The 27,469-nt window shown below is 41.6% G+C and overlaps 1 protein-coding gene across 2 annotated transcripts; it reads left to right on the plus strand.

Annotated features, from left to right (window-relative positions):
* Positions 1-2,328: 2,328 nt before the first annotated feature.
* Positions 2,329-23,872, plus strand: DAD1 (defender against cell death 1). 2 transcript variants are annotated; one of them, XM_081506720.1, is made up of 3 exons: positions 2,329-2,619; positions 12,768-12,942; positions 23,654-23,872. In XM_081506720.1, exons 1-2 carry the CDS (start codon positions 2,409-2,411, stop codon positions 12,896-12,898), a joined length of 342 nt encoding a protein of 113 aa, XP_081362846.1. In that variant the 5' UTR covers positions 2,329-2,408; the 3' UTR covers positions 12,899-12,942; positions 23,654-23,872. The 2 variants fall into 2 exon arrangements, with proteins under 2 accessions (XP_081362846.1, XP_081362847.1); XM_081506721.1 differs by lacking the exon at positions 23,654-23,872 and adding an exon at positions 16,082-16,679.
* The last annotated feature ends 3,597 nt before the right edge of the window (positions 23,873-27,469 follow it).

The following is a 27,469-nucleotide window of genomic DNA, read 5'->3' on the forward strand; positions in this document are numbered from 1 at the left end:
ACTCTTGAGTATGTACTCAGGTATGTACTTGAGTACTCAGGACATGACTTTTTACATAGAGATTCTGATTTAAAATACTGAAACTAACACTAGTATTAACAATTTCCCATTGAGAGATCAGTCAAAAAAAATGTTTGAATGATTATAGAATCATAAACTGAACACAGAAGACTACTTCTTGCTGTTTTAAGTACTCCAGAAAGCTTTAGTTTATTATATTGGTGTTTGACTTTGCAGATCTCAGAAAAGGATGTATTCAGTGAGTGAATTTGATGTTTTTCATCTCTTCTGCTTTCCCCCTTTGGGAGTTCCTGTGGAGATGCTAATGATGATAGTAGACAAGGATCAAAGGTAGACAAAATATAAGAGAGAGACTACTGGAAGGAGCCTGGATGATTCTCCTGAGGAATCCACTCCTAAATGATTAAACAGCATCTGCCTAGTTTTTAAAGTTTGAAGTTGAATACTGGTGAGGGAGCTACTGTCCTACTTACTGCTGCTGCTGCTAAGTTGCTTCAGTCGTGTCCGACTCTGTGTGACCCCATAGACGGCAGCCCACCAGGCTCCTCCGTCCCTGGGATTCTCCAGGCAAGAACACTGGAGTGGGTTGCCATTTCCTTCTCCAATTCGTGAAAGTGAAAAGTGAAAGTGAAGTCGCTCAGTCGTGTCCAACTCTTCGTGACCCCATGGACTGTAGCCTACCAGGCTCCGCCATCCATGTGATTTTCCAGGCAAGAGTACTGGAGTGGGTTGCCATTTCCTGCTCCAACTTACTGATGAAGCAGGGAGAAAGTTTCAACTTGTCAGAGAAACTGAGGCTTCTTGCCTTATTATATTGAAATTCAGAACTGGCATGGTTATGCACTTTTTTCTCAGCAATATAAGAGAGTTTAGATTGAAGTTCTGATAACAGTGTAAATCTCCATGAGTGTGAATATGAATATATCTTCAAATAGGTTGTAAAGTTTTTTGAGGACATGGATTACATCTCTTCTTTCTAGAACTAAGCAAGGTTTTGCTCACGACTGTTAATCAGTACATTTTGTGATGCTCATTTGGTTCCAGTTTAAACACAAATAAAAAGTGAAAATGAATGAAGGAAACTTGCTGTTTTAGGAATTTTGCTTGAATGCCTAGGATAGTTCAAAGTTATTAAATGTAAGCTGTAAAAGTACTTGGTTCATGTACTACTTGCAGTCAGAGGGAGAAAGACTAAGTCTGGAAGGTCAGATTCATATGAAATTAAAACACAGAAAATGCCAGAAATTAAGGTATATCTTATTTTTCAAAAAAAGTTAAAATGCTAGATATGAATAGTTAATCTCACTTGTTAAAATACAAACCCTCAAACCTTTAGTTTCCTCTGCAAAATAAGTTGCAGCGGGTAGAGTTTGAATCAGGCAACAGGCAATGCTCTTACAGGCCTTTCAGAGCTGTCATTCTGGGATAGTACGACAGGTTCAAGATGATAGCTTGGGAATAGAAGGCTGCTAAACTTGATCATATACTCTTATGCAATTTAATGGACTTTCTCCCCGCCCCTGTCCATCACCAGCTCTTTTGAGACTATATCATATTTCCCTGAGGATACCTGCAATCTAGCATAACAACCTACAATTTAGCATTTAGCAAAATGGGGGCTGGAGGAGGCGTCCAATAAATGTCTGCTGATTGAATGAACACCTACGGGCCTAGGTTCTACCGCGCTTATTCCTAAGGGTCCTCAAGAGGTCAGCTCCCAAATCGAGTTCAGGGCCGGACGGAGGTCGAGCTCCCTCCCTCTGCCCCGCACTTGCCTTCTCCAATAACCAAGTCTAAACTGATGCCTACGCAGTGACCGGCTCCGGAGGTTCTCACTGAGGGACAACTTGACTTCTTCTAATGATCTGGACCAGGCATCTGCAGTTAGTGCCCTTAACAGAATTAGGGCCGAGCGGGTACCGAAACCCAGAAAGCACCAGACATCGACTTAAAGCAGATCCAATTAGGACGCCCAAGAACCAAAGAAAGCCGGAACCCTCGGGTAGCCACGCTGTCCGCTGAAAAACCTATCCTCCTCTTCCTCCCACGCTACCCTGTTGCTAGAGCAACTGTGGGCGTCACTAACCTGACGGCGGAAACAGGGCAAAAAGAGTACACGTCTCCAGCCCCGGGACAGACCTGTTGCGCAGGCGCACTAACTTTCTCTGGCTGTAGTTCTCATGCAGTAGACGTATTCTGCGTCTGCGCAATACTTGTTTGGCGCCTTGGCCGGCCTATACGCCTGCGCAAAATGGCAACTCGAGGAGGGCGGAGCTGGGATATCCGCGGTGCGCATGCGCCAACACTACATCCGGTGTGGTGGTCTGGTCAGTTAGGCGTTTGAGGGTACGCCGGCGGGAATATTCAGGTTGTAGCCGAGTGTAGCCATGTCGGCGTCTGTGTTGTCCGTCATCTCGCGGTTCTTAGAAGAGTACTTGAGCTCCACTCCTCAGCGTTTGAAGTTGTTGGACGCGTACCTCCTGTATATACTGCTGACCGGAGCGCTGCAATTCGGTTATTGTCTCCTCGTGGGGACCTTCCCCTTCAACTCCTTCCTCTCGGGCTTCATCTCTTGTGTGGGAAGCTTCATCCTAGCGGGTAATAATTCTATAAGTGATGTCAATAATAATGTGTTGCTTTGGTGCGTGCTTATATTTCCACAGTACTCGGTTCTGTATCAGACCACCGCCTTCTGAAGTTGTGAGGGGAATCTGCATTGCCCTGTTTTTGTGAGTGGGGAAATTGAGGCTCATTCAGGTTGTCGTACCTAACACCAAAAAGCCGCCGAAGAACTGGACTTAAATCTAGAAACACCTTCATTCTGCTGCTCAACCTGGTGATCCACTTCACTTCATATTGGTCCAGGGAAAACTGCATTTCAACTTTTACTTAACTTTAACACAGCTTTGAAGTTGGTAAACTTTTAAAATGGAAAACCCAACTCGGAAGCTGTTATTTTACTATCTTGAACTCAGCTTTCATTCTCATAGTTCTGTTATTGGTGTGATACAATCAGAAGAATTTTTGAGCAGATAATTTTTCCTTATGCCAAGTCTCTGTGTTTGAGGCTGCTGTGGCTAAAATTGAATCGGCAGACCCTAACTTCCTCCCCAATGAGAAGTTGATGGCTTGTTATTGAAGAAAATGCGTAGTTAGCGGCAATAGGAGTTCTTGTGGGGGATTGTGATTTCATAGCTGTTGGATAATAGGTAATTGGGTCTAAGAAATGAAAGTTACTTTAGGAAAAAGGATTCAGGACAATTCATAGTTACTGTGGAAGGGTATTGGTTGCATTTCTTTTTATTTTTTAAATTTTGTTTTTTTAAAACTTATTTTTAACTGGAGGATAATTGCTTTACAATGTTGTGTTGGTTTCTGCCATACAACAGAGTGAATCGACCATAAGGATACCTGTATCCCCTCCCTCTTGAAATTCCCTCCCACTTCCACACCCCCATCCCCTATCTCTAGGTTGTCATATAGCCCTAAGTTACACAGCAGCCTCCCAGTAGCTATCTGTTTCAAACATGGTAATGTATGTTTCAGTGCTACTCTCTCAATTCATCCCACCCTTTTCTTCCCCTGCTGTGTCCACAAGTCTGTTCTGTCTGCTATTCTGTTCCTGCCCTGCATATAGGTTCATGAGTACCATTTCTCTAGATTCCATATATATGTGTCAATATATGATATTTGTTTTTTTGTTTCTGAATGACTTCACTCTGTGTAACAGGCTCTAGGTTCATCCACCTCAGTTCAGCACCCTCAAATTTGTTCCTTTTTATGGCTGAGTAATATTCCATTGTATGTATGTACAGCTTCTTTATCCATTTATCTGTTGATGGGCATCTTGGTTGCTTCCATGTCCTGACTATTGTAAATAGTGTTGCAGTGAGATTTGGAGTACATGTGTCTTTTTGAATTATGGCTTTCTCAGGGTGTATGCCCAGTAGTGGGATTCCTGGGTTATACGGTAGTCTTATTCTTAGTTTTTAAAGTAATCTTCATACTGGCTGCCTCAGTTTATGTTCCCACCAACAGTGGAAGAGGGTTCTCTCTTTTCCATATCCTCTCCAGCATTTATTGTTTGTATAATACATTTTTTGATGGTGGCCATTCTGACCAGTGTGAGGTAGTGATACCTCATTGTTGTTTTGGTTTGTATTTCTCTAATAGCCATGTTGAGCATCATTTCATGTGTTTATTGGCTGGATTTAGAAAAGGCAGAGGAACCAGAGATCAAATTGCTAACATCCACTGGATCATTGAAAAAGCAAGAGAGTTCCAGAAAAACATCTACTTCTGCTTTATTGACTATGCCAAAGCCTTTGACTGTGTGGATCACAATAAACTGTAGAAAATTCTGACAGGTGGGAATACCAGACCATCTGACCTGTCTCTTGAGAAATCTGTATGCAGGTCAGGAAGCAACAGTTAGAACTGGACATGGAACAACAGACTGGTTCCAAATCGGGAAAGGAGTACGTCAAGGCTATATATTGTCACTCTGCTTATATAACTTATATGCAGGGTACATCATGAGAAACACTGGGCTGGATGAAGCACAAGCTGGAATCAAGATTGCAGGGAGAAATATCAGTAACCTCAGTTATGCAGATGACACTACCCTTATGGCAGAAAGTGAAGAAGAACTAAAGAGCCTCTTGATGAAAGTGAAAGAGGAGAGTGAAAAAGTTGGCTTAAAACTCAACATTCAGAAAACTAAGATCATGCACCTGGTCCCATCACTTCATGGGAAATAGATGGGGAAACAGTGGCTGACTTTATTTTGGGGGGCTCCAAAATCACTGCAGATGGTGATTGCAGCCATGAAATTAAAAGATTCTTGCTCCTTGGAAGGAAAGTTATGACCAACCTAGACAGCATATTAAACAGCAGAGACATTACTTTACCTAGAAAGGTCCGTCTAGTCAAAGCTATGGTTTTTCCAGTAGTCATGTATGGATGTGAGAGTTGGACTATAAAGAAAGCTGAGTGCTGAAGAATTGATACTTTTGAGCTGTGGTGTTGGAGAAGACTATTGAGAGTCCCTTGGACTGCAAGGAAATCCAACCAGTCCATCCTAAAGGAAATCAGTCCTGAATATTCATTGAAAGGACCGATGCTGAAACTGAAACTCCAATACTTTGGCCACCTGATTTGAAGAACTGACTCATTCGAAAAGACCGTGATGCTGGGAAAGATTGAAGGTGGGAGAAGGGGATGACAGAGGATGAAATGGTTGGATGGCATCACGGACTCAACGGACATGAGTTTGGGTAAACTCCAGGAGTTGGTGATGGACAGGGAGGCCTGGTGTGCCTTGGTCCATGGGGTCGCAAAGAGTCGGACATGACTGAGCAACTGAACTGAACTGATACGTCTTTGGAGAAATGTCTGTTTAGGTCTTCTGCCCATGTTTTGGTTGGTTTCTTTGTCTTTCTTACATTGAGCTGCATGAGCTGCTTGTATATTTTGGAGATTAATCCTTTGTCAGTTGCTTTCTCCCATTCTGAGGGTTTTCTTTTTCTTTTTGTTTATAGTTTCCTTTGCTGTGCAAGCGTTTTTAAGTTTAATTCGGTCCCATTTGTCTATTTTTATTTGCATTTCTTTTGACACCTTTGACCTTACTAAATCCACCACTGCCTTGTGTCCGTTTATTGTGCTGGGGTTTCTAACTTCCCCAAGTTGTTCTATCTATTGGAAGAGAAGGGAGGAGGTCAGTTTGGCTGAGAGAGGGAATTGTAGGCAATTATTGTGGCAATTAGGTAGTTCTGGGTGCTAGAACTTTGAGGGCCAGGCCAAGGAATTTTATCCTGTAGGTAATAGGAATGCATCTAAGCATTTAAAATATTTAAAAATTTTTTTAGATTTGAGTGAAGGAGAGACTTAAAATTGGTGTTAATGTGTAGGATAAATTGGAGGGGAAAGTTCTCTAATCTGGTTCCCTTAATTTCTTTTTGGTAGTCTGTTCTCTTCCATCCCTTCTGCATTTGTTATTTAGCATATGCTCTTTGGAAATTGACTAGTACATTATAAATCAGTACCAGATCCTGTCACTTTTTTTTTTTTTTTAAAGCCTGATATTATTTGGGCCCAGTGAAAATGATCTGTTTTCTTCTATTCCCTCATGACTGGGGAGACTTATCCATGGTTTCAAGAAGGAGCCAGAGGCAGAAAATCGCCATTGAGAAATCTATTTTTTTTTGTTGTTTTTTGGATCAACAGTTTACAGTGTAGAAGACTTCAATGATAGAATATTTTTCTTCTTCCAGACAGATTTCAGACATCCTCAGCAGCTGACTGTTTATCTGTGGTTAGATATGTCTAGAAGAGGACACCTGTCCCTTCTTCAGAATAGCATCCCAGTGTTGGCAGCCCTTCTAGTTTTTCCTTTTTCACTTGATTGAAATCCCTTTTTTTTCTCCTTTAAAGTGCTATTTAGGATGGATGTGTAGAAAACATTAAGACTGTCCTTAAAATAAGTCTTTGATCTTGAAATCAGTTTTTAAGTAGTTTCCCAGCTTTTGTCTATTCTGTTTTCTAATCTTTATGAAATACTTTTGGAATTAAAAAAGTTTTGTTTCCCCTAGTTTATAGATCCAAAACGGTTCAAATTTGAAAGGTAAGGAGGCCTAATTCAGAGTGTTTTCTTTCTCATGGCAGCTCTTTGGCTATGAAGACTGGAGTCCAGTGTTTCTTTGGGAATTATCTATTAGATTCCCAGGCCCATAGCAAAGAGATTGGGAGTTTGGCAGCATTATGCCTGACAGTCTGTTTGTAAATCTCATATCCATTGCTAGCTGTTTGTCTTTGTCACTCAGGTGCTCAATATCTGCTATCTGGGCTACTGTAATCTTCCTTATTGATCTCCCAGCCTCTTGTCTCTCCCTCCAGTCCTTCTTCGGCTGTGTTTGCAGGCTTGATTTGACTTGCAGATCTAACTATTCTACTCCCCACAGAAAATTTGTCTGTATCCAAAGAGAAATTTAAAATATTTTTTAATGGTATAGAGGCTCTTTGATGATCTGGTCCTGGCCGCATCGCGAGCTTCATCTCTTGTCTCCACCTCCTCTGTACTTTATATTCCAGTATTATTGTATTACTTATTATTCCCTGAACATGCCAACGTGTATTAAGCTATTTTACCTTTGTTTGATTGCCTGCAAGATTCCTTCACTTCTTAGACAGCTCAAGTGCTGCTTCCCTTTGAGCCCTTGCCTGGCTCTTGAGATTTAGGTCTTCCTCCCATGTTCTGTAGGCGTGTAATGCTCTGTTCATCAATCAGTGCTTAATACTGGATGTTCAGTTGTGAGCATGCCTATGATAAGTTAAGGAATGTTGGACATTTATGTGCCAGGTTTCCTGGCAGGGAACTGAGAATTTAACTATGGAACATGCAGATGTGCTCTCTACTCCCACAGGGTTTATAATCTGTTGGGAGATGCAGGCAAGTAGACCTGGATATGGTGCTGTGATGGAGAAGTATTGGTGAGAATAGTGGTCCTGTAACACTTCCCTAATATGTTTGCTTTTCCAAGACATGCTTCATAATTTCTCTCTGCACTCTCACCTGTCTTTTCTCTTTTGCTTTATTCTCAGTTGATCTTGCTTTGTTTTTTGCTTTTCCTTTTCCAGCAAGGAATCATAGCAGCTCACCTCCACTTGTACCCCTGCTCTCTGACTTACTTCCTGTGATGGTGGATGATATATCCCTTTCCTATCAGAGGCCACCTCCTCCAATTGTGAAGAGCATCTTGATGTCCCTTGCTCACTCAAGAACTCGGCTTCTGTAGTCATCCCTCCTTTCTGTACCATTAATTTCCCTCCACTGGATCATTCCCATCATACAAACATGCTCTAATTAATCATCTAATTAAAAAATTAATTTGACTCCAGATACCCCTCTAGCTACTGTTCCATTTCTTTTCCATCATCATGGAATTCCTTGAAACAATAGTCTAGTCTAGTTATCTAGTTGTTGTTTCTGCTTTCTCACTTTCCATTTGCTATTAACCCACTCTTGGTGGTGGTCTTTCCCCAGCACTACAGTGAAACCACTCTTTCCCTCTTGCCAGATCTAATGGCACACACCTCACCTTGCCTGAAGGCTCAGCAACATTTAGCAGTTAACATAGTTGGCTGCTTCCTTCTGAGTGAATGAAGTACTTTCTTCTCGAGACTTTTATAACACTACACTCTCCTGGTTGTTCTCTCTTCCCTCATTGGTTTTTCTTTCCTACTGTTTGTGCTAGGTGCTTCTCGGTCTGAGGGTGTGGTTCCAGACCCATTCTCTATTTCTTTCCTTCAGGTGAATTTAAATAATATCTATGTAACTGCAACTACTACATTAATATTTTCAGTTTTAACCTGTTCCCTGAATTCCAAATTAGTAAGGCCAGTTGCCCACTTGATGTCTAACACACAACTCCAAATTGAATCTTCCTGCCCAACCATCTTTCTCTTCGTCAGTCAGAACATAGTGTCAATGTTGGTTAAATTGTCGAAGCTAAAAATTTAGGAGGTTTTCTTGATGCCTTGATGTCTCTTATCTCCCATATCCATTATATCAGCAAGCCCTTCTTTTCCAAAACATAGCCTGTATCTCTCCACTTCTGTCCATTTTACTACCATTACCCAAGCTCTTTGGCTCCTACATGACTCTTTTTGTTTCTTTAACTCTGCAAACCATTCTCTATATTGCAGTTCTTCCATCCTTAAAAAATGTAAATCAGATTATTTTACTCATTGGCTCAAAGCTTTGAAATATTACTCCATTGCTCTTAGAGCTACATCCAGACTGTTAACTGAAGCTTACAAAGCCCCACTGGATTTGGCCCTTGTCCCCCTCTTGCCCTTGATCACTACAGTCTAGTCAGTCTGACATGTTGTACCTAGAGCATGTCAACATTGTTCTTGCTGCCTGGAACGCTCTGCCCCTAGATCTTTCCATAGTTGGCGCCTATCATATTTTGGTCTTAAAATAGCACCTTGTTAGAGAGATCTTCTGTTACCACCAAATAAGAAGTAGCTTCCCGGTCACTCTTACATTACCTTGTTTTCTTTACAGCACATATCTCTACCTCATATTTCCTTATTTATTTGTTTTCTCATTTATTATGTTTCTCTTCATTGAAGTGTAAGTTCTTTGGGAACCAGACTCTTGTCTTATTCTGTGCCATAATCCTAGCACACTGCATGGCCCATAGTAGATGCTCAGTAAATATTTTGCTGAATAAATGAACATTTAAGGAGATAAATTAGAACCACTGAAATGGAGCAAGCTGCCTCAGGAGGTAGTACGTTTCCATTTTGGAAGTGCTCAGGGAGGGACTGAGGATATTTGTGGAGGGGTTTTTTTGAACAGAGGGCTTCCATGATGACTCAGTAAAGAATCTACCTGCAATGCAAGAGATGCAGGTTTGATCCCTGGGTTGGGAAGATCCCTTGGAGAAGGGAATGGCAACCCACTCCAGTATTCTTTTTGCCTGGAGAATTCTATGGACAGAGGAACCTGGAGGACTACAGTCTATAGGGTCACAAAGTGTTGGACATGACTGAGAGACTAACACTTTCTGAACAGGTGTTCTTTGCCTTTTTTTCACCCCTGCATGTAGGGGATGTGTTGCCTCTGTGATAACACAGGCTCTGGATGGTTTGTAATTCTCTACCTGGGGATGACTTACCAGATTCCGGAAATGGTGAGTATATTTTGAAACAATTCCCAGCTGATTCATGCAGCCCTCTTGGCATGCCCATCCCCACCACCTCTTGGGCATTTTGTGCATCATAAGGGATGTTGGTCTCTATGACATTCAGAGTCCTTTGCATCTCTGCAAGATTCTGACTCGTATGTTGTTACTGAAGTAACTTTGGTTACTGTGATTGTCAAAATGGTAACATCAATTCATTTCCTTATTCACCTTCATGGGGAGTTTCTCTTTCCTTTTGTCCCCCTTTCTCAAGCACTACTCTACTCCCACCTTTACCCCAATGCTGCTGCTAAGTCGCTTCAGTCGTGTCCGACTCTGTGCGACCCCATAGACGGCAGCCCATCGGGCTCCACCATCACTGGGATTCTCCAGGCAAGAATACTGGAGTGGGTTGCCATTTCCTTCTCCATTGCATGAAAGGGAAAAGTGAAAGTGAAGTCACTCATTTGTGTCCAACTCTTAGCGACCCCATGGACTGTGGCCTACCAGGCTCCTCCATCCATGGGATTTTCCAGGCAAGAGTACTGGAGTGGGGTGCCATTGCCTTCTCCGATAGCGGCTGTTAATTGTGTGTGGTATCTCTTTCTCCAGATTTTTTTCTACATTCCAAGAAAAATGAGAAAATATATTTACTTTAAGAGAAATATGGAATAGAATAGTGTAATATTCTTGGCTTTTTTTCACTTAATATATTTTAGATATCTTTACTGTCAACCTATCGAGAATTCACCTCATTCTTTTGAATAATTGCATGGGATTTTATTGCATGTCTGTAGTGTAATTTATTTAAATAATCCCTTGATGTCATTTGGACTGTTTTTACTTTTTTTTCAGCTTTAGGTACATGCTGTTAGAATGTCCTTGTTCTGTAAGATAAATTCTTTAGTTAAAAGGTAGCAATATTTTAAATATTAATAGATGTTGCTAGTTGCTATGGCAAATGGATGAATCAAGATGTACTCACCCCAGCAGATTTTAATTGGCCGCCCTTGTTTCAGTCAATGTCCTTCATGTTTTGAAGGGTCCAGTTTCCTGAAAACATCAGCGGTGTTTCCACAGTGTTTGCGTGTTTAAGCATAATGACAACTCTCTTGCCATAGTGATGGACTCTTGAGAACTAGTCTAGTAGTTTTCTGACCTTTGGGTTAGATCTCAGTTCGTTGCCTTCTTTTGGTTAGTGGTAAAATGGATGCTCAGTTCAGTTCAGTCTCTTAGTTGTGTCTGACTCTGTGACCCCATGGACTGCAGCACACCAGGCCTCCCTGTCCATCACCAACTCCCGGAGATTACTCAAACTCATGTCCATCGAGTCGGTGTTGCCATCCAACCATCTCATCCTCTCTCGTCCCCTTCTCCTGCCTTCAATCTTTCCCAGCATCAGGGTCTTTTCCAGTGAGTCAGTTCTTTGCATCAGGTGGCCAAAGTATTGGAGTTTCAGCTTCAGCATCAGTCCTTCCAATGAATATTCAGGACTGATTTCCTTTAGGATGGACTGGTTGGATCTCCTTGCAGTCCAAGGGACTCTCAAGAGTCTTCTACAACACCACAGTTCAAAAGTGTCAATTCTTTGGAGCTCAGCTTTCTTTATAGTCCAACTCTCACATCCACACATGACTGCTGGAAAAACCATAGCTTTGACTAGATGGACCTTTGTTGGTAAAGTAACGTCTCTGCTTTTTAATATGCTGTCTAGGTTGGTCATAGCTTTTCTTCCAAGGAGCAAGCATCTTTTAATTTCATGGCTGCAGTCACCATCTGCAGTGATTTTGGAGCCCAAAAAAATAAAGTCTGTCACTGTTTCCACCGTTTCCCCATCTATTTGCCATGAAGCGATGGGACCAGATGCTAGCCTGAAGTGAATTTGAGTTAAATTGTGTAATCATTTGTCACAGGTATAAAAATATTTTGGAATAGTGTATCCCTAGAACTTTCTTTTCATGTCAAGTGGTGACTGTGGCTACAGTATCAGGTTGCAATCTTTAAGGGTACAGAAGGGGGCAAAGGAGAGTTCTCTGTCAGAGCTATGTAACTTAGATCTCTTGCCTTTTTTGAGACCAGCAGCTGCTGGAACTGGGAGATCAACGATTAGCTATTAACTGTGCGGTCCTTCTGGATACGCATCTCTGCTGTCTAATATACATGTTCTGTTGGTAATAATTCACAATTTTATAACTTGGTCTCAGCCGCCTCCTTTGTTACTACCTCAACTGCATCTCAGTCTTTAAAAGTTAATAAACTTAAGTCAGGAGATAAGAGAGTTCTCAGGATTTTCTGGTTGTATATATATTTTTTCTAAGTAAGCCTTTGATTTTTAGTTTAACTCTGAGAAGTCATATTGTTCCCTTTAACAAACAACAGCAGAAAATTTAAGTGTACAACTTGATGAACTTTTTAAAATTTACCTTTTTAACCACTACCACATCAAGATATAGAATATTACCAGCACTCTAAAGGTCTCTCCGCATGCTTTCCAAGTCATCTCTCTTTCTGTGAAAGATTAAAAACCACTGTCCTGACGTGTATTACTGTAGATTGTTTTTGGCCGGTTTTAAGCTTTGTAGAAGGAGAATCATAAGAATGTATTTTTTGGTGTCTGGATTGTATTGCTCATCATGATATTTGTGGAAATCCATGTTGTGAAGTTCTTTCAATTGCTATATGGTATCTGTTGTATGCATATGCCATAATTTACCCATTTTACTGTTTTGTTTGTTTGTGGTTTTTTTTGTTTGTTTGTTTGCTCGACTTGTGAGATCTGAGTTCTCCAACCAGAGATGGAATCTGGGTCCCTGTCAGTGAAAGTGCTGAGTCCTAACTACTGGACTGCTGGAGAATACCCCCTATTTTACCATTGATAGATATTAGATTGCATCCATATGGGGACCACCATCGGTATCATTCCTATACATGTCTTTTGATGGAATTACGTATCACTTCTGTTGGAATAGAATTATTGGGTCAGAGGGTCTGAGTATGTGCATTAGACATACATGTTACATACTTGATAATCATTTTTGTGTTTTTCTTCTTGTACAGTTTGTCTGAGAATACAGATCAACCCACAAAACAAGGCGGATTTCCAAGGCATCTCCCCAGAGCGAGCCTTTGCTGATTTTCTCTTTGCCAGCACCATCCTTCACCTTGTCGTCATGAACTTCGTTGGCTGAATCGTTCCTGTTTACTTAACTGAGGAGGAGGAGACTAGAGGAATGTAAGTGATGATCTTAGTGCTTATCACATGATGTTGATTTTAGGAACAGAGATTGGAAGGGCTGGTTTTGATCATGGTTGGCAGAGTTCCCATAGTGCTGATGAGAGGTTTGCAGAATTTTCCATATTGGTCTGCAAAGTTGCGTTAATATCATCATGATTGATCAGTGCTGCTGATCTTGGTCATTGCCTTCTCTTCTCACTGTTCTGGAAATCATTAAGATAGCAGAAAGAGTTTGCTTGTAGCTAATACATTAATTTCTGGACCAATAACCCCATGAAAATAACTCTGAGATCTTGGAAGAGACATAAATTGTAGATTTTGGTTTTAGTTTTGCTCTATAATTTTTTTTTCTGAGATTGGCCTCAGATAACTTCAAATACTGGGCCATTGTACCCATAGTACCTAGTACAGTGCTTGCACCTGATACACATATAGTATATGCTAAATGAAAGATAGCTGTATGGTGATAGCTTCTTGCTAATATATGTGCTAAATTAAAAATTAATGGGAAAATTGGATTAACTTGGGAGAACACCTTAAAATATAAGATGAGATGGTATTTGGTTCATTTGTCAGTTTTCCTTTTTTTTAGCAGTAGAGCTCTTTTTTTCCCCTAAGTATCTCAATCAGTTCAGTTCAGTTGCTCGGTCATTTCCGATTCTTTGCGACCCCATGAACTGCAGCACGCCAGGCCTCCCTGTCCATTACCAACTCCCGGAGTTTACCAAAACTCATGTCCATCGAGTCAGTGATGCCATCCAACCATCTCATCCTCTGTCGTCCCTGTCTCCTCCTGCCCCCAATCCTTCCCAGCATTAGGTCCTTTTCCAATGAGTCAAATCTTCGCATGAGGTGGCCAAAGTATTGGAGTTTCAGCTTTAACAACATCAGTCCTTCCAATGAACACCCAGGACTGATCTCCTTTAGGATGGACTGGTTGGATCTCCTTGCAGTCCAAGGGGCTCTCAAGAGTCTTCTCCAACACCACAGTTCAAAAGCATCAATTCTTCGGAGCTCAGCTTTCTTTATAGTCCAACTCTCACATCCATACATGACTACTGGAAAAACCATAGCCTTGACTAGATGGACCTTTGTTGGTAAAGTAATGTCTCTGCTTTTTAATATGCTGTCTAGGTTGGTCATAACTTTCCTTCCAAGGAGTAAGCGTCTTTTAATTTCTTGGCTGCAATCACCATCTGCAGTGATTTCGGAGCCCAAAAAATAGAATCTCAATATATAAATGGCAGAGGAGCCAGGGTTGTTTTGATTGGCAGAGTTGAAACGCCCTCTTTGCTCGGGCTCCGCTCGTGTGTAGTGTGCCCTCCCCTCCATCCTTCCTTGCTAAGCAGAATCCTAAAGCTCTGAGAAGCACTTGACTCTGTATTAATACTTATTTTATATATGAGGAAAGAGAGTTCCAGAACAGTCTGCTGGTTTTCCGTGGCCGCGTAGCTCAGTGGTAGCAGAGCAGTGTCCTAGTCCAGTGGTGCTCTTCCAGTAGCCCACATTGCCTACCGATGAGTAAATGCACTCTATTCTCTGCCTTTCCCTTACAGAATTAAATGTTGCTATCACTGGGGTAGAGAAAAGAGAACCTTAGGAAATGTTACCCTCTCTGGGGGAAGAGGCCCAACCTCTTTCTGTTGTACTTGGAAAGCTGTCATTTTTGTATTAATCAGAAATCTAACACATGAGTTACAGCAGCCATGGGCAAGGTAAATGTAATAATGTGACTGACTGTACTTCAGTTTCTATCATAAGTCAATCAGTTACTTAGTGTATTACATAAAGCCTTTCCATTTTTTATATTGTCTCTAAAACAGTCCTGTTAGTTCAGGTGAAGTTTCACTTTTTTGGGCAATAGTTAAGTTGACAGAGATGGTTTATATCAGTGAAAGAGGTTGAGAACCACTTCTTTCTCCTATCCTAATACAGTTGAATTTTTTGGAGACCTGATTAGGACTTGAATTGTTCTCTCATATGCCAGTCAATGCCTTGATACTGGGAATACAAAGAAAAGGAAAATATAGTTCCTGTCTTCAAGAAGTGAACAGTCTAATGGAGAAGCCACGTGCCAACAGCAGTTAGAGCCATGCTAAAGACCTGAACAGAGTGCTGTGGGGGCTGAGAGAAGGTGGCTGCCATGCTGTCTGGGAGCAGAGGCCACAGGCGAGGTGTCTCACCAATGACAGCTTCTCAAGTGCAGGTAGAAAACTTAGCCAACAACACTGACCTTCACTGACCTGTGAACATCCTGAGTAACCCTTGGGCTCTGATAGTAAACCTGCTGGAAAGGTCATAAGTCTTCGGATTGCCTTACTCTAAATTTCTGAAGTTACTTTTTTCTAGATGAGTCATGGTGGTGTATGCTTTAACAAGGAGACAGAGCATGCAGTCCAAGGATGTTCTCTAGGATCAGGGAGATACCAAATCATGAAAAATTATTTCTTAGGGCTGTCATGATTGGAAGAGGACTCTGCTGCAGAGAGCTTAGTATTTCAAAATTATGACAAAAACAGACAAAAAAGCAGGCTCAGCAGAAACTGCATACAGCAGACCGTATTAACGACCTAGGCCACCTGTTCAGCTGGGAATTATAGGTCCAGGGTAGAGCATAATCTTCCAATCCCAGATTGCAGTGTTAAATCATCCTACAGAGGGTATGTTCGTAGAGAATTCTTCTGTGGGGGACTCGTCAGGGTTTGTTTCCCGGAGATCTTTCATTTGACATACACTATGCTGTCCTGCTCTCAGTCGTCACAGAGACATTTTTCTGCTCATTTTCTGTGTTTCTAATTCAGTTCTACATGCAGTGTCGTAAAACACTTTGAAAAATGGTTTTTAAGTGAGTTTTCAATATTTATATCAGAAGGTAGAACAAAAATTGAATACTTTGCATATTTGCCAAGTATGTTGGGAGTTGGGTATAAAAAGAATAAACACCTATAGGGTACTGCTTTTTGTGAATTTTGGGGTAGCATTTAAAACCAGCAGCAACTCTGAAAAAGGCAGATCAGAAGAAAATGGCATTGAGTTAAAGAAATGTTTTCAAGGAGAAGTAAGGAAGTTAGCAGATAGTGAATGCTCACATGGACCAGGTTTAAGTGCTTTTTATTCTGTCTTATTTTATTTTCAGAACAACCTCTTGAGGATAAGCTTGCTAATTCCATTTATGAATGGGAAACTGAGGTTCAAAGAGCCTTGCTGGAAATCTTTTAAGTCTGATAATCCAGTCTGATGTCAAAAAATGTTTTTAAAATCTGTTTTTGCTTGTGTTACTTGCTCAGTCTTGTCCGACTCTTTACAACCCCATGGACTGTAGCCCACCAGGCTCCTTTGTCCATAGGGATTCTTCAGGCAAGGATACTGGAATGGGTTGCCATTTTCTTCTCAAGGGAATCTTCCTGATCCAGGGAAACCTGGGTCTCCCACACTGCGGACAGATTCTTTACCATCTGAACCACCAGGGAAGCCCTAATTTTTGCTTAAAATTGCTTATTATAGGAACTTCCCTGGTGGTCCAGTGGCTAAGATTCCGTGCTCTCAGTGAAGGGGGTTGGGTTGAATCCCTGGTCAGAGAACTAGATTCTACATGCTGCAACTAAGAGTTCCTTCACCACAAGTGAAGTTCCTGTACCGCAACTAAAGATCCTACATGTTGCAATGAAGATTGAAGATACTGCGTGCTGCAACCAAGACCCGGGGCAGTCAATAAATATATATTAAAAAAAAAATCACCCTTCTAAAAAAAAATTGCTTATTATAAAGTTTTTGACAATTGCACAGTCAGAGAAATGTGTTTAAAATGTGGCCACAGTTATTTTACCACCATCTTTTCCTTTGTTACTTTCTTTGCTTGTATGACAATGTTAAAGATACAGAAAAGTACAGAGAATAATATAACAACCCCATGTTCATTACTTGCAGTGAACAGATTTTGAACAGAAACTAAGCTAAAGTTCCTTTGAATCCCTCCAGTCCCCATTGTTTCCCTCTGCTATAAGACTTGACTGTCTTCTTGAAGTTTATAAATATATAAAAACTACTGTTAACACCACCTTATTCAAACTGCAGACTTCATGGCCTCCTGAAAACATGTCCAGAGATAGCAGAGTGAGAAACCCATGGTAAAAGTTAGCTGTTCAGTTAGCTGGTATCGGTGGCTATTCCTGGGGTCAAGAATAGACTCATAATATTAAAAAAATTATTATAAAAAGGAAAAATGCTCCTAGTGAGCTTCTGAGTTGGGAGAATCCATGTACCTCTAAAGTGATGATATTTGGCACTTAGGTGGCAGTAAGTCTATTTTGAATGAATGCATCATATTCAGTAGATTTGAATATTTAAAGATTTACATAACTATAGGTAAATATTTCCTGTTTTGTTTTTCCATGTCTCCTTGTGAAATTCTTTTCAGAAAATGTCAGCCTACCTGAAGTGTTCGGAAGGGAAGAGATCACAGCTTGGGAAGGGAAGTTGCTGATGATTCGGCCCTGGATCAGAGGGAAGAGAGAACAGGGCTTTGACTAAGGGACAGACCTGAGCTTGGAAGTGTGCTTAACCTGGGGGAGATAGTTTGCCACCAGCTTGTGCTGCAACCTTGTTAGTGTTACTTTGTTTTTATGGTGGAGGCTGTTCTACAGGTCTTTAAAAATTCGTATTGTGTAATCCTGGCTGAAGCGAGGGTGCTACAAGGCTGGGCAGAACATAACTCTGACTAACGGAACTATGTTCCAACAAGCAATTGCTATTGGCTTTTCGAATTCATCAGTAAATGTCAGTACTATAGTAATCTAGAAAATTACCTCTAAAGGGAATCTTCATGTTATTTTCTAGGCTCTACTGCCACCTAGTGGCTTGTACATTTCATTGCTGAGAGAATAGACTACAAAACTCAAAAGAGAAACTGAGTTTAGGGGAAGAGACCACAAATACCTTTGTGATAACACCTAGTTTCTTTCCAGTCACAGGAGGGCAGCAGAGGTCCTGGTGGGCCTAGATGTTAGGTGGGGGTTGCTTTACATTCTGACCAGAAGTGGGCAGTGTCGAGTGAGGCACAAAAGGGCATGCAACCTTACAGTGACCCTAGGATTTTGTTACATGTGAAGACCAAGTGTACAGTGGTCCACAGATGTGCTTTTTATTTCTTTTTCTTATCTTGTCAGTTCAGGAGCTCCCATTTTGGTTTATTCTAGACCTGTTTCTGACTTGATGGACATGAGTTTGAGTAAGCTCCAGGAGTTGGTGATGGACAGGGAATCCTGGCGTGCTGCAGTCCATGGGGTTGCAAAGAGTCGAACACAGCTGAGCGACTGAACTGAACTGAGACCTGGTTTTGCTCTTCTCCTGGCAGCCAGCTTAAAGTTTGTGTGTGTGGGTGTGAGTGTGTGAGTGAGGGGTTAGTTTCTATTTCATTTTCTCTGTGACATTTCATCTTATATTGATTTAGCCATCAGATAAGTTCTCAAAAAGGGGAATACTCTAAATTTGTAGAAAACATTTTGAGTTAGCATAGTCTTTTTTTCAACCCCCCTTTTTTTCCTTGGTTGGAGAGTGAGCTTAATTTTTTCAGTTCCGTTCAGTTCAGTCGCTCAGTTGTGTCCGACTCTTTGCGACCCCATGAATCGCAGCACACCAGGCCTCCCTGTCTATCACCAACTCCCGGAGTTTACCCAAACCCATGTCCATCGAGTCAGTGATGCCATCCAGCCATCTCATCCTCTGTCGTCCCCGTCTCCTCCTGCTCCCAATCCTTCCCAGCATTAGGGCCTTTTCCAATGAGTCAAATCTTCACATGAGGTGGCCAAAGTATTGGAGTTTCAGCTTCAACATCAGTCCTTCCAATGAACACCCAGGACTGATCTCCTTTAGATGGACTGGTTGGATCTCCTTGCAGTCCAAGGGGCTCCCAAGAGTCTTCTCCAACACCACAGTTCAAAAGCATCAATTCTTTGGCGCTCAGCTTTCTTCATTGTCCAACTCTCACATCCATACATGACCACTGGAAAAACCATAGCCTTGACTAGACTGACCTTTGTTGGCAAAGTAATGTCTCTGCTTTTAAATATGCTATCTAGGTTGGCCATAACCCTCCTTCCAAGGAGTAAGCGTCTTTTAATTTCATGGCTGCAATCACCATCAGCAGTGATTTTGGAGCCCCAAAAAATAAAGTCTGACACTGTTTCCACTGTTTCCCCATCTATTTCCCATGAAGTGATGGGACCAGATGCCATGATCTTAGTTTTCTGAACGTTGAGCTTTAAGCCAACTTTTTCACTCTCCTCTTTCACTTTCATCAAGAGGCTCTTTAGTTCTTCTTCACTTTCTGCCATAAGGGTGGTGTCATCTGCATATCTGAGGTTATTGATATTTCTCCCGGCAATCTTGATTCCAGCTTGTGCTTCTTCCAGCCCAGTGTTGAATCTGCTTATTTTTTTTACCAAAAAACCCCTGATAATTGATGACTCTTAATTGGTGATTTTGCTCTATTTTGTATTTGGTTCATTGAAAACTACCAAAAAAAAAAAAAGAGGGTCTATCAGGTAGATTTGTGGGTTTTTAAAAATTTTTTTTAATTTTTAAATTTTGTTCTGTTTTTTAAATTTGGCTGAGCTTTGTGTCTTATGGAGTCCTAGTTCCTGGCTAGGGATGGAACCTGGGCCCCGGCAGTGAAACTGCTGACTCCTAACCACTGGACCTTGAGGGGACTCCTACAGATTTGTGTTTATGAAGTCCCTGCCTTATTTTCTCTACCCTTGCAGCTCAGATGATTCCTGCTGCAAGTCATTCTGCCCCCAGGTTGCATAGGAGCCTCTTGGGGCTCTCACGGTCCCCTGTGCCTGTCCCTAATGCTGCACTTACCATACACTTATGAAACCATTCATTTTCCTGTCTCTCCCACTGGACTCTTAAATGCCCAGGGAATAGGGACCTTAGAGCTTAGCACAGAGCTAACAGTCATAGTGCATGTTTGTTGTGTAAATCATTTTCAACAGCAAGAAATGCTGTGTAAAATAGCTGTATCATTAGTTATGTGGATGCTCAGACATGAGGAATGTGCTATAGAAGAACGAAGCCAAGGAAACAATCCACATGAAGGATGGTAAGAGTGGGGCACAAGCATGAGACTAGAAGTCAGAAGACCTGTGTTGTAGACTTTGCTGTGCTGTTAACTAGTTGGATGGAGAAATAAGCTTGTCACTGAGCCCTGATTTCCCCTATATTTACAGGGAGGGAATTGGCCTGGGTGGTCATCAGAGTCTCTTGCGGTTGTTGAAGCCTCTGATTAATAGTATTCATGATAGTCCCATTGTGTTTGAGGAGGATCACACTGTTTGTGTGGATCCTCAGCTGAGCTTTGCTTTTTTTTCCCTTGCTTTTTTCCTTCAGTTTTTGCTTTTTATACATTACCAGGTTTTCATCATCCATCAGGGTCGTGGAAAGTTAAAAATGCACGATGTTTGTATAAAGCCTTTTACAAAGTTAGACAACATTTGTTGAATGTTTTACCGTTATCACATTACAAGGTTTGCAGGACTCACACACATTCCACGTGCATTTTTATACATATCAACCTTTGTCATCCTCACAGCTTATGCTGGGATCAGTTCAGTTCAGTTGCTCAGTTGTGTCTGACTCTTTGCGACCCCATGGGCTGCAGCACGCCAGGCCTCCCTGTCCATCACCAACTCCCTGAGCTTACTCAAACTCATATCTATCGAGTCAGTGATCCATCCAACCATCTCATCCTCTGTCATCCCCTTCTCCCGCCTTCAGTCTTTCCCAGCATCAGGGTCTTTTCCAATGAGTCAGCTCTTCGCATCAGGTGACCAAAGTATTGGGAGTTTCAGCTTCAACATCAGTCCTTCCAATGAGCACCCAGGACTGATTTCCTTTAGGATGAACTGGTTGAATCGCCTTGCAGTCCAAGGGACTCTCAAGAGTCTTCTCCAATACCACAGTTGAAAAGTATCAATTCTTTGGCACTCAGCATGGCACTCAGCATGCTAGGATGGAGGTAGACAAATAGTAGTAGTCCCTTTCTATACATGAGGTAAGGAAACATTGATGAAATTTAAATTGATTTGTCCAGGGCCTGGAACTAATAAGTGACTGAGTAGGAACTCGTTAACTGACATTTTTATTCCAAACTTTTATATTCCTTCCTCTCTATAGTGTTCAAAGACTTTTGGATGATGAATATATATGTCTTGTTGGAAGGTTTCCTTTAACAGTATTAAAGTTGCTTCTCTTTTTTAAATGGGAAAAACTTAGAGGTAAATGTTTCTGCACAATAAGTCATCTTTAATATGATCTGAAAGAAATGGAGGAGAATGCACATCAGAAAACCTGACTTTATCTCAAGATGGTGACCCTGGGCCAGCGCTGTCCAATGGAACTTTGCTTTGGGCAAACTGAGTCTGCAGCTGCCCAGTATGGTAGCTACTGGTCACATGTAGTTAGTTATTAAACATTAGAAATGTGGCTGTGTGACTGAGGCACTGTTTTTTTTTTTTCCTTTTTGGCCACACCCCACAGCATGTGGAATCTTAGTTCCCTGACCAGGGATTGAACCCACACCTCTTGCACTGGAAGTACAGAGTCTTAACCACTGGGCCGCCAGAGACGTCTAAGACACTGAATTTTTAATTTTATTTAATGTTAACTCAGTTTGAATAGTCACCTGTGGCCAGTGGCTGTGGTGTTGGACAGCACAGCTCTGGACAGATTTGTCAGACTCTCAGATGGCAGTTGCCTCATCTGTAAGATGAGAAGATTAGATTCGCTTTGATTCATATTTTCTCCAATTTTAGTTTTAATTGGGTGAGTAGAATCTAGGATGAGATGGATTTGAATGAAAATCAGTATTTGAGCATATCTGCTCAGGGCTGGTGTCTGAATAGAGATGGTGCTGAGGAAGCAGACAGATTCCAAATGGAAATGACCCTGTCTGGCATCATCTTTTGTGACTTTACTGAGAGTAATTATTTTGAATAGTTCTTTGTGTTGTGCCTTACTTTCTCTTAAGGTGATGGGAACAGGTTGATGGAATGGTGCTGTCTTTCCCACTTGAGTGAATAGACTGAAGAAGCCATGCTCACTCTTCTCCGTAGGTGTCTTCCACTTTACATATCTTGTTATCAGGGGAGGAAGTTTTATTAGTCAGTTTCCTGAAACCTTTATCCCCTGGTTAACAGTTGAAATCATTCTTCTGAGCTGGTGAATAGTTCAGTTTTGTTGAGCTAATAATTCAAAGACTCCTAGAAGCTCTGCTTTTAGAATACTGTCGGGTAAATACACTTTTGCCTTAAAAGAAAGGAGCAGATCTATGTAAATAGGAATTTTCTTAAAGCCATTTTCAAAGAAATTTACTCTCATGAATCATTTTCTTGCCTTTTAGATGGACCAGTCCCAATGTCTTAGATTTAAATGTTTTAATATTATAAGATCTCAAAACGTGACTTTCCTAATAAATGAGGATTTCTTTTAGCATTCTCAGAGTGTCAAGGCTCTTCCCTGAAGTGGCCTGTGCTCTAGTCCTCTCTCACCTTGGCTGTTAGCACTGATGTGTTGTATTAGTTCATAGTCTATTGTCAGAGAGTTTGCTTAAGAAATTTGATGAAGTGAATAGGTGAGTTTCAGTAGATTTGTTTGGTTTTTTTTTGGCACTGTGATCACTTTTGCTCCCCAATTTTTGCTCTTTGTTTTACATATTTCTTCTAATTCCACTGATGTAGGAATATTCTGCAATTATGTAGCATTTCTTTAAGTGCCATTGTTAGTAAAATAAAAGCAATCTGGTTAGAAGTCTAAAATCTTTCCTTTAAGCTCTGATGCTAGAATCTCCAGGTCGCCTGAACCAAATACATAAAGTAAGGTGGTGCCCTTTCATGTTGGGGGTAGCCCCCCTCTTCTGAAAGGTAGTGTTTCCCAACATTTCTCAAGTCATGACACACATGGAAGATGACAGTATTTTTATGGCACACTGCAGGAAAATGGACTGCTTGTGGCTGGGGACATTGGGGTGCCTGGAGACAAGGGGTCACCCCTGGCCACACCGAGTTGGAGCACACTGTGGGTAGCCCTCCCAGAGGGGTGAGAAAGAAAGCCACTTCTCTTGGAGTTACTCTCCACCTCATTCTTGGCAAAAATAGTCTTACTTTAAATGAAAACCATTCCTTCTCTTTTGGTCCTTTGTTAAACCTGAGGTTGGGGATCTTTTTCTGGGTTTTTCGAATTCTTCTTTCTTCCACTCCCCACCCCTCCCACCCCAACAAGAAGTTAGTGCTTTATAAGCTTTCTAAATCCAGAAAAGTTCTTTAGGTTAAGTTGCAGCCCTCTCACCGCAAAGAGGGTTTGTGGATCAGGGAGGTCAGAGTGACTTACATGAAGTCACACAGCTGATTAATTGTAGAGCCAGCGTTAGAACCTGCATCTACAGTTCCAAGTCAGTTATGTCTTGGAATTGAGATTTGAACATTAGTTTTTATGGATACTTCTGTAAAATGTTCAGTGAAAAATACTCAGTTTATTTTGGTTGTTCTAGCCTGGTTTAAATACTTTCCAGAATTGGGGAACCCTGTAACTGCCTTTGTCTAGACAGGTTTAGAATTTAGGTCAAAGGATTTGAGGCCCTGTCTGTAGTATCACAAGACATTTTAGAAACCATGAATATATCTCTTCTTACCTCTCTGCTTCTTTCTTTCAGGTTCACTTTTTAATTTCCCCTGGATAAGAGCTCTTTGAGATGGCAGTTTGCTGGACACATGGATTTTCTTCAGATTTATGCTTAGATGGAGAGCCTAGAGAAGTTCCCTGGCTTCCGAGCCAGAACAACTTTGTAATAAACATTTGTTAGCACAGCCTCTGCCTTCCATGAAGTGTAACCTTTTTGCCTTCCAAATTAAAAAGCTCCATGCCACTCCTTCCTCTGCCTCTGGCTGTGTTTTTTGGTGTTAAAATCCTTTTCCTTCTGTCTTCTGTGCAAGTTTCTTTAGGAGTCGATAACTTGCAACTGTGAATCTACCTCCATGTTTTCATTAAGTGTATTTGAAGTTAATGACAAAAGGCAGCTCTGACAACCCTGGGAAAGGAGAGCCCTTTGTCTTTTCCCTGGAGCTGGTAATCCCTTACTAATCCTTCAATTGTTGCAGGCGGTTCTCCTCTTATGACACAATGCATTCCTGGAACTGCATCATTAAGCACTTTGTGAGAAATTGAGCTACCTGTGTGCTTCCCCATTTATATCTGTTTCACTGTGACTTAGTGGTGAAAAGTGAAATACATATCTCTTAGTGTAAAAAGAGTACAAAAAGTGTGGTAGTTGTGTATATGCTTATTTATGAGACACTGCTCTCCGAACCACCTTCACCAATACTCTCACTTTGTTCTTACTATTATCTCAGGGGTTCCAGTCCTCATTAGGTAGATGAAGAAACTGAAGCTCCGATTTGTAACTTGCTTTAGATCAGAGTTCATGACACACTTGGGTGGAACAATAGGTCTGCTAGCTGAAGTCTAGGCATATTTATATGTATTGTGGTGGCAGCCTTATTTCCATCTTGGGGGCTGTACATAGGAAATAAGCTATGTTGAGGATTCCACTATTTAAATTTAGCTGACTGCTGCCTTGGTATGTTGGGCTCTAGAGGTTCCCCAACTTGGCTGCACATTAGAATTGCTTAGGGAACTTACAATCTCAATGTCCAGGGCACAGTCCAGACCAATTAAATAAAAATCTTTGGGGGTGGCATCTTTACTTTGTATAGCTACCCAGGAGATTCTAACGTGCAGCCAGATTGGAGAAGTACCACTGGATTCTTGCTCCTCAAAATGTAGTCCATTGACCAGCAGTATTGACATCACCTAGGAGTCTGTGAAAAGGAGACTTTCCAGCCCCACCTCACTCCCTACTGAAACAAAAGCTGTTTTAACGTGGTTTGCATGTGAATCACATGCATATTAAAAGTTTGAGAAGCACCCATCCAGACCAGTGGTTCTCAAATCTTGGTTTATCTCACAATTCTCTGGGAACTTAGTAATGAGCTTGGGCCTCTGTGTTTTTTAGCTCTCCATGGAACTCTGATACACACTGAGGTTCAAGAATAGTCCTGGATCAGGAGTTGTCATCACTGAATGATCTGGCAGTGTTTCACTAAAACTATCACAAAGGCAGGCTGTTGGTCCTTGGGGCATGGTTTACCATTCTGAGGGATATTAGTTCACTCATAACTAATGCTTTCAAACTTAAGTACAGGTATGTATCTATCAGGAGGCTTCTGAACAATTTTTAGTGTAGATTGATAGACCAGTATTTTGAATAAGAAAAGCAGTATAAATGGGCTTAAAAACAGAGAATAATAGTACAAATTTTATCAAGGAATACTTTACAACTTTCAGAGCCTCTAATACACACATTTTAATGTCTATCCATGATCTTGAGATACATGGGGCAGATACCAAGCACCCACTTAATTGGGTTAGCTGTTGTCTCAGTGGTGATTTACCCAAGCCAGTGACCGGCAGTGGGAAACATTCATCTCTTGTGTTGTCTTCTCACTATTTGCAGTAGGGCAAAAGCCTATAGACAGCTTTTAGAATCTTGAGTTTAAATTCAGTTGAATAAAACTCCATTTTTGGGCTTTGTTCACTTGTTCAGTGATTCTCAACTCTTATTTTTTAAAAAATTTATTTATTTTAATTGGAGGCTAATTACAATATTGTGGTGGTTTTTGCCATACATTGACATGAATCAGCCATGGGTGTATATGTGTTCCGCATCCTGAGCCTCCCTTCCACCTCCCTCCCCATCCCATCCCATCCCTCAGGGTCATCCCAGTGCACCAGCCCTGAGCACTCTGTCTCCTGCATCGCCCCTCTGTGGGTCTCACACATGGGTGCATGCTGCATGCTGCAACAGTGGATTCTGAGTACTATGCCGCGGAGAGAGCTATAATCTAGCATTTTCTGCTGTCTCCAGCTCAACACCTTTACGAAGTGGCTTTATTTTTATTTTCTATGCTCCTTCATGGGGCGGGAAACCATTCGCCACACTGTACATGGTCTGTTGCCTGCCATTCTTTGCAGTGGCGGGAAGCCCGGCCCTGAGCACCTCCTGCCCACACACTTCCTGCCCCCTATCACATGGAAACCATCGTTTGTGTTTTCTTCTCTTAGCAGCCAATACCTTTGGCCTCTTTGATCACATTCTTTCATCTTAGTCTTCAAAACACTTTTGTTATGATGGTTGAAAACACTTGGGGGGTGGGGATCAGAGAGGCCTGCTCTCTGGTTTTGGAGGCTCAGCAAACTTGCCCTGGTGGTTACCAGGGGCTGGGGCGCTTGTGCACAGACTCAGTGTGACCGTGTCCTCTCCCATCTTGGCTTGCAGCTCAGGGCTTCTATAGTCTGAGTGCTGTATGACTTCCTGTCTTTAACTTTTAAAAATTTAACGAATATAAAAAAGGGATTTTTCCTTTTGGTAGAAACCAACACAATACTGTAAAGCAATTATCCTTCAATTAAAAATAAATAAATGGATTTTTCCTGCACGAGGAAACAGTACTTCACAGAACAAGGATCTTAGATAAGGAAATGAGGGGGAAAAAAAGACTTCTGAGGAACTTAAAAAACTACTTGCTTAGGTTGAATTAATAGGCGGGTTCAAGCTTATGCAGACCTGTCCATGGGATGAAAAGGAGAGGCACTTTCAAGACCCTAGTTGGGTAGCTGGCTACTGCCGGAAGTACCTCGCTTGCCCTGAAGGTGTTGATTAAAGGACATCTTCTGCAACTACCTGTCTGTTGACCTGAAGACCTTTTGTTTTGTCTCTCAAATTTAGCCAATAATTAGGCACCCAGGTAGGGTGCTGCATAGCACATGGGATCACCAGAGGCAAGATAACAGCCTTGCTGTCCAGGAGTGGCTACCACTGAGTGCCCTCCGTATGTCTGGCATGGTATTAAGTGTCCTGTTACTTAACGTTTCCCTGCGAGATGGGTGGATGGCATAATCGACTCCATGGACATGAGTTTGAGCAAACTCTAGGACATAGGGAAGGACAGGGAAGCCTGGCATGCTGCAGTCCATGGGGTTGCAAAGAGTTGGACATGACTTAGTGACTGAACAACAACAATAATCCCATGAAGAGGAAGGTAGTGTTCTCTTTCAGATGAGGAAATGGAAACTCAGATGACTGTGAGGGTTTGAATCTTGTTTCTGTCTGATTTCAAAGCACTTGGGTTAGGCTTTATGAGAAAATGATAGAATAGCATGGGGCTAACAGGACTTCTCACTGTTGTCCCAACAAAATATAAGTGAAAGTACCTTGTTAATACGACTGCTGTACAAATGTATTTGTACCCTGAGAGCAGTTGTCAGGAATGCGGAAAACTGTCCACACATACTGCTTTTCACCCTCAGCTGCACATCCAGTTTTACTGGCTTTCAGCTAAAGGACTGTGGTGTCCAAGCTCAGGTCTTCCTCTTTTTGAGAAAGACATCCTGAGGGAGTCCCTAGATGTCC

Source organism: Giraffa tippelskirchi, chromosome 7 (assembly GCF_054371585.1).
Source record: "Giraffa tippelskirchi isolate mGirTip1 chromosome 7, T2T-mGirTip1v1.2.pri, whole genome shotgun sequence".
In the NCBI taxonomy this organism is placed as follows: domain Eukaryota; kingdom Metazoa; phylum Chordata; class Mammalia; order Artiodactyla; family Giraffidae; genus Giraffa; species Giraffa tippelskirchi.

What these genes read in the sequence shown, in the direction of transcription:
- DAD1 (XM_081506720.1), top strand. Translation starts at nt 2,409, where the DNA reads ATGTCGGCGTCTGTGTTGTCCGTCATCTCGCGGTTCTTAGAAGAGTAC. An exon ending in GGGAAGCTTCATCCTAGCGG is followed by an intron (nt 2,620 to 12,767) that starts GTAATAATTCTA and finishes CTTCTTGTACAG; the next exon opens with TTTGTCTGAGAATACAGATC.